The sequence below is a fragment of the Enoplosus armatus genome, chromosome 5 (assembly GCF_043641665.1).
Source record: "Enoplosus armatus isolate fEnoArm2 chromosome 5, fEnoArm2.hap1, whole genome shotgun sequence".
Classification (NCBI taxonomy): domain Eukaryota; kingdom Metazoa; phylum Chordata; class Actinopteri; order Centrarchiformes; family Enoplosidae; genus Enoplosus; species Enoplosus armatus.
In genome coordinates this window covers 23,283,582-23,290,708 of record NC_092184.1, presented here as the reverse complement: position 1 = coordinate 23,290,708, position 7,127 = coordinate 23,283,582, and the positions used below count along the sequence as shown (strand labels likewise).

The window sequence follows — 7,127 nt, the reverse complement described above, 5'->3', positions numbered from 1 at the left end:
CTCACCATCTCGCTGCTACTTTGAACGAGGAGGGACGCGGTGAAAGTATTTGGAGAATTCCTGCTGACCAAACCAACCCTGCCTGCCTGGCTGCCGTCTCTCTTCTACATGGAGCAGCTCTACCCAAATAAGGCTGGGCTTTTAACTAGACGTGAGGGGAAGAGACGCACAGACAGGGAGAGGGAGCTGCTGAAAGGCCATGCCCTTTTAAGGATGAAGTTTCCTTTTTTTCCTTCCCTTCTCTCCATCCTATTCTCCGTCACATTCCCTCCTTCCTCCTCCCTCTCCCTCTCTCTCTCCCTCTCTCTCTCAGTAGACTAGTGAAGTCATCTTGCCTCATCTGCTCCTTTTAAGCCAGCATTTTTGAGAGGGAGGTCCCTGTGAAGCATATACAAACACTCAGTCAAGCATCCACACTCACCCCACACGGTGCACTAGTAGCCAGCAGAGAACTGACCTTTACCTTCACACAGTGAGTATACTTTTCTTTTATTCCTCCATAAATGAAAATGCTCTTGAACTGGATTTGGGACTGTTAGTTGGACCAAAGTGGCAGATAGTTTGTCAAGATGCCATCCCTTTATAGATCAGTCAGTCAGTAGTTTTGAGGCCTTCCTCGCTTCTTATCAAAGGATGTGCATGTGTGTCCTTCATCTCCCAGTGTTTGAATGTAAGGTGATAACAGCAGAAGTATGTAGCTACGTAATCATTCAATGGTCAAAGGAGAGGTCTGTATGCAAATATATACACTTTGTTTCATAGTGGCGATCACTTACAGTATGTGCATAGAATATTTAAGGTGGTTGTTTAATATATCTAAGTTTAAAGTTTCCTAGATTATATGATTATGATAATGTCAGTAAGAATACTGTTAGTTACATGTGATCAATCAGGTATTAGTCAGTTGGACCCGTGTAGTAATAATCATCTGTTAAAAACTGCTGTTTTGACATGGAGTCTGGTTGAATTCAAGCTGTGTGCTTTTGATTGGGATTTCTACAATAACCTAAGTGTGACAGAGGATTGTCTCATTGTAAACTGACTTGCTGTTTATCCTCGATATGATTCAGAGTTTATTTGAGGGTTAATATGTTTTCCATGTGAAGCGACAAGAGGAGAAGCAGAGAGGTGAGCCAGACAGTGTTGCATATCTCTGTCAGTGTACATACTTTTATCTGCACAAGCAAATGATGACCGCTGCCTTAAATGGGCTTTGGAAGCCTGTGAATTGTGAAAGGCATGAAAGGTAGCCACACTTCCCAATGAGGACAGAGATGCAGATAGACCAGCAGGTATAAAAAATATTCCAGGAAGGCAGGCACATTGACACAGACATGCGGAAACAGATTATCTCCACACAAGACATTTGAACTGCAAACTTTCACTCTCTGGCTATGAGCACGGGTGTTTTATAATAGAAAACGTCTGCAAGCTCGCTGTGATGTTTGAGTCATTAAAGATGGCAGCACACACAGTGATTCCAGTAAAGCCAGACCAGCAGTAACAGAAGGGAAGTACCAGTGGGCAGCTTAGCTTCCAAGCAGCAGCAACAGGGGCAGATAACACTATCTCCACTGCCAATCCTGTGGCAGCACATAAACACAGCAGAGCACAGTAGTTTATAAGGCCAGGAACTAACCACATCCGTGTAACAGGGCAGGGGCTCTGGCACTGAGATGAATCGGACAGCACTATCTACACTTCAGAGTCCGTAGAAACACATCAGCTCAGGCACACAGCAGCTATGAAGTGAATGACCATGACGGGTCTGGGCAGCAGTTTCAGAAAATTCTTTCAGTGCTCATAAAAGTCTGGCATGTCTACGTCAAAGCAGCAGATTTCTGTGCAGCTGGCATAAACCAGAGCCCTGTAAAAAAAAGGGCTCTGAGTCTGAGGATGTAATTAACCTACAGTACATCAGCTAGCAGGGAGATGACTCCAATTACATCAACACTCAATCCAGCTGCTTTATAACTGACCCCGCCCTTTAACAAACTTACAGTGAAGGATAAAATTATTACAGCAGCTGTTGAATAAACAAGTCCCCCAGCAGTTTATTCATACCAAATCATTACATGGTGGTTAGCTGGTTAACTGCAGAGGAGACGAGGCTGCATGACGCCACGTCCCCTCAGGCTGCCACAATTGCCATAGCCCTCTCACTGGTTTCCTGTTCCTGGCATCGGGCAGATTCACCATGGTAATAGAGAAACAGAGCAGGAAAAACACAACGGAGAGAGGCGGATGAATGGGGGGAGGTGATGAAGTCATGTTTGTGGGATACAGCACATTTTAAAATGGGGCATTTTGGCTTTCTTTTACTTGAAATGTGTGGTTTTATCCTACTTTTGATCATTTTAGATTTTTTATCTTCATATTTCCCTTCTTCTACTATAATCTTTTCTCTGTCTCTATTGTTCACATTAAAGGCCATTACTTTTACTTTACTTTTCGTGCCTCATTCACATTTTTATTGAATTTTAGAAAGATGTCTTGCATTGTAATACTTCTTCAGTTGTAGTAATGAATTAAACTACTACTAATGGCAGTACTAGTACATGCAGCAGCACTAGTAGCAGCAGTTGTAGAAGGCTAGTCGTTATTATGACTGCAGAAACAGATTTTGTGCATGGAAAGTTTGATTCTATTGTAGTAGTAACTGTTATTGATGCAGTAGCAGAAGTTGTATCAGCAGTAACAGTAGCAGACGTGGCTTTTGTACCACTAATACCAATAGTAATTGTAGCATCCTTTTCTTGATAGACAGTAGAAAGCTCATGCGGTAAGTCATGTTTACTAAAAGTTTCAAACAGAATTTGTTTTTATATTATTTGTCAAGTGAATACTGCCTTAAATACTTAAGGAGAAGCAGCCAGACAGCACAGGAGCTTGTTTATCAGATTGTTACTGAGTTGTTGGACCTGGGCCGGGTCCCAAGGATAACAACAGGTCCCTGGATACACATAAATACCAGAAATAGAGATCAGGCCCTAACGGACTTGTTCAACCTCCAGAAATATTAAGTGATCTTTGTACGTTTGTCATACAAATGCACACATACAGAGTGAAACAGTACAGAACTTATGGGAGAAATAGTGATTCTCTTCTCTTCTTTCCACAAGAGATGAGAAGGCAATGAGTGCACAATGTGGTGAACATAACTTCTATTTCTTTCCCCACAAAGGGTGCAGTGTGTAGTGGGTTTGATTTGCAATTGTGGTCCGGAGTGTAGTTTATGAGGCCAATGGAAAAAAAGTTAACGGCATACCAGACAAACATTACTCTGTAATAATGATTATATAACGATGCATGTCAGTGACAATAACAAGGAGTGTGTGTGTGTGTGTGTGTGCCAGAAAGAGAGAAAGGCAGACAGACAAAGATAAAATATAACATTTGAACTTGTGGTTGTACTTAAGTGAGCGTGTTGCCCAGCATGTGTGTTTGGTTTCTTGAGGTCTGGACGAGCACCACGGGGAATGCAAAGAGTATAAACGAGGGCTGGTGGTAACACTCTGGGCAGGAATCCATTAATGGCATTGGCACGCAGACTGTAACATGTAGACATGCAGTGTATCTATTTGCAGTGTTGGAACAAGTATAAACACGCTTTGTTTAGCATTACCACAAGGTTAAAAAAATACTCCACTACTATTAAGTCCTGCATCAAAAATGTTACTTTATTTACTGTGAGTAAAAGTAAAGAAGTAATAGCATTAAAATGTACTCCGGTACCTATAGTACTCATTGAGGGCAGCTGTGTAATGTTAAAGTGGTCGCTCGTAGTTATAACATGCTGTTCCCCTCAGCTCCACGGAGCATTTTAGCATCTTTCAGCTCATCATTGTTACCGCCCGAAACTTTCCTACTTTGGTTCGCTCTCACCACTCCCATCAGATCATTTCCAGCCGCAGCAGTCAGCTGTTTTTAGTGAAAAAGCTCTGATAAACCCACTGCACTCCCTGCCAAGCACCAAACAGTAAACAGACAAAGTTAGCGACTAGCTGGTGAACATGGTGGAGCAATTAGCAGGTAAAGAGCCAAACATTTCCCTCAGGAGTTGGCAGGAAACAAAAGCAGAGCTCAGAGAGAGTGAATGTTGGACTTCTTCAGGACACAAATGTGACTCCAAGTGAATAATAATGTTGCTTCATATCTGTTACATGTGTAAATAGGCAACTGAACATATGCCAGCATTGTGTTCACACCTATTGCGGGTTTAAGTTTAGCTTTCTGATGAAACGTTTGTATGTACATTATTATTATTGAGTTCAGTACTAGTAACTTTCCATCTCTGTCTGTATATCCTCTTGTTGTTTGTAGAATATATGTTGGCAATACGATGAGACAGATTTACTTGAAACATAAAAAGTCCTACGTCAGTCCAGTGTTGGCCCATCTTGACATTCTGTCACTTTATGCGATGAACACTACAGCCAACTGGAAAAATCCAGTGACCAATGGAAAAAGACTCCATGCACTCAACAATGCACAAAAGGTCTGTGTATTGTTCACAGACAGAAGTGTATTGTTGCTCTCAGTAACAACATTTCCCATCTTATGCCAGAGATGCGCCTTCTCCAGTTAACTCCTGGGTTTAACCTTTAACATTTGAACTTTGAACCTCCCTAGGAACAGGAAGTTTTGAAGTGACCTGACATCAAGATGGCAACAAAGGTTGGATGGTGCAGACAGCACTTTGATATGGGTTTTGCACTTGGCTGTTGGCCCAAAGGCAATACAGAAGCATAAGACAAAAAAAAAAAAGTGCTGGCAATGGTATATGTGTTGACTAGGAGGGAAAGAGTGTGTATGTGTGTGTAAAAGGAGAAAATATGCAATAAATCAGCTGGCTGATATAGAGCTCCCATTGTACACCACTTGGCCTCAGACACAGGTCCTGATAGGGCTAAATGGTGTGCATTAGGAGACACAACGCTGTTAATGCCATTGTTCTGGGAAAGGTGTTTAAATTAAGTGCTGAGCATTTACGCTTATATACACGCTTATGACCTGCATGTTTGTACTGGTGTATATTATGTACAGTATATACTGTATATGGAGTATCTGTATGTGTGTGTTTTAAGTAAATATGCCTTCATCTAGATTATCCGCACACTATGCATGTTTGTGCATACAGGCTACATCCAAATTTTACAATTTTATGTGATGTGAATGTTAGAACGTTAACACACAAGAAAAGTAAGTTTATAAAAACAGTAAGTTTATAAGATATGTTTGTTGTCTTGAATATACACACTGCTGTAAATAGTCAAGATAGTAGATGAGGATGATGCTGGTGAAAATCCAACAACTGATCATCACATTTACTTAGATTTCACACTTTCTCCAGAGATCATTGTTCCTGAAAATGTTTCTTTGACTTTCTCCTTTTCTTCTTGCATCTCTCTTTGTCTCCTTCCCCGCGCTGCCTTGCTCACCCATCTCGCTCCACTGTATTGTCCCTCTTCTCTGCCCACCTCTCCATCTCAATCTTTTTCCCCTTCCTCCGTTTTACGCTCACTTCTCAGGGCGTCGGCATGGCTAACAAGGGTCCATCCTTCGGCTTGAGCCGGCAGGTTCAGGATAAGATCGACAGCAAGTATGATCCCGAGCTGGAGCAGATCCTGGTGGAGTGGATCATCCGTCAGTGTGGCTCTGGTGTGGGAAGACCAGAGGCTGGCAAAATGGGCTTCCAGGCCTGGCTGAAAGACGGATGTGTGAGTGCAATGCATCTGTTTGAAGACTTGTTTTTATGCCTCTCCGTCCTCTCTTCCCCCCTTACCTTCTCCTCTACCTTCTGTTACTCCGTCTCGTCTCCCCAGGTTCTGAGTGAACTGATTAACAGTCTGTTTACCGGAGACAAACCCGTGAAGAAGATCCAGAGCTCATCCATGGCCTTCAAACAGATGGAGCAGATCTCCCAGTTCCTCAACGCTGCCGAGAAGTATGGCGTCACAAAGACTGACATGTTCCAGACTGTGGACCTTTGGGAAGGTCAGAGGGGTTTCGTGATCTTCATTCCTCTGTTACTGCAAACATGTTATGCTAGAAGACAAGACTTTGCTTGGGTTTAAGCACGTTGGTTGTGTAGTAGCAGAAAAAGTGCTTGGAGCATCATAATGTGACTGATGCTAGGGTGTGTTTGGGAACAGGTAAGGATCTGGCGGCGGTGCAGAGGACCCTGTCAGCTCTGGGTAGCTTGGCCGTCACTAAGGATGAAGGCACATACAATGGAGACCCTAACTGGTTCTTCAAGTGAGTCCAATTCATGAAACCGATTAATCTATACCGATCTAACCAATTAGAATAAGTATTCATAGGACACTGGAGGATAGTTTCATTCATTTAGTGAGATTTTCAATGTTGTGTTGCAGGAAAGCAATTGAGAACAAGCGGGATTTCACCGATGACCAGCTGAAGGCGGGCAAAAATGTGATTGGTCTACAGATGGGGTCCAATAAGGGAGCCAGTCAGGAGGGCATGAGCTACGGAAGAGCCCGACAGATCCTGTAAAATCACTGAGCCACAGAACCTTTTCAGCCCGTTACACCTTCTTAGAGCCTGTAAGCGTCTAACTGGTCAACTACAACTCCCCTTTCATCATAAAACCTTTTTTGCTTTAGAATTTAGTTTCTTACTAACAAGTACCCCCTACTTCCTGGTCTTGACACTTGCCCTGAACCCCTTTATATAGATGCTTGCACTGGTGACCATCACAGAGCTCACCATGCTTAGTTCTTCCCACTGCAGTTAGGACCAGTACAACTGAATGTTTGTAGTCTTAAGCGGAAATAGTAACCACAAAAATGACCAATGTATTGCCTTGGAGGTAAAAACACCAAGATGGCCGTGTGCCAAAGTCAAGCTGTTCTGTCCTTCTAAGAGGTTTAAGAAATGGCAAGCATATTATTGATAACTGACCAGTTTCATCTGGCCAGCTTTCACCTACAACTTCCCACAACGCTACGCCTGCTGTATCAGCGCCAATATTTTTGTACATTGTCTTATTAAATAATGACTTTGAAATACATCTCTGAATTGACTTTGTGATTCTGGGTACCTCATACACTGGATCTTTCTGTTACTACCACTATTTAGGACAGGCTAAGTGGGTCAAAATCCAC

The 7,127-nt window shown here is 42.6% G+C and overlaps 1 protein-coding gene across 1 annotated transcript; it reads left to right on the top strand.

Moving 5' to 3' along the window:
* Positions 1 to 348: 348 nt before the first annotated feature.
* tagln (transgelin) lies at positions 349 to 7,033 on the top strand. The gene is made up of 6 exons (XM_070905845.1): positions 349 to 472; positions 4,633 to 4,677; positions 5,532 to 5,720; positions 5,826 to 5,997; positions 6,156 to 6,258; positions 6,378 to 7,033. Exons 2-6 carry the CDS (start codon positions 4,666 to 4,668, stop codon positions 6,514 to 6,516), a joined length of 615 nt encoding a protein of 204 aa, XP_070761946.1. The 5' UTR covers positions 349 to 472; positions 4,633 to 4,665; the 3' UTR covers positions 6,517 to 7,033.
* Positions 7,034 to 7,127: the final 94 nt, after the last annotated feature.

Excerpts from the sequence above, each read along its gene's own strand:
- tagln (XM_070905845.1), top strand. Across the intron at positions 5,721-5,825 it reads CCTGGCTGAAAGACGGATGT|GTTCTGAGTGAACTGATTAA; the intron begins GTGAGTGCAATG and ends TCGTCTCCCCAG. Across the intron at positions 5,998-6,155 it reads GACTGTGGACCTTTGGGAAG|GTAAGGATCTGGCGGCGGTG; the intron begins GTCAGAGGGGTT and ends GTTTGGGAACAG.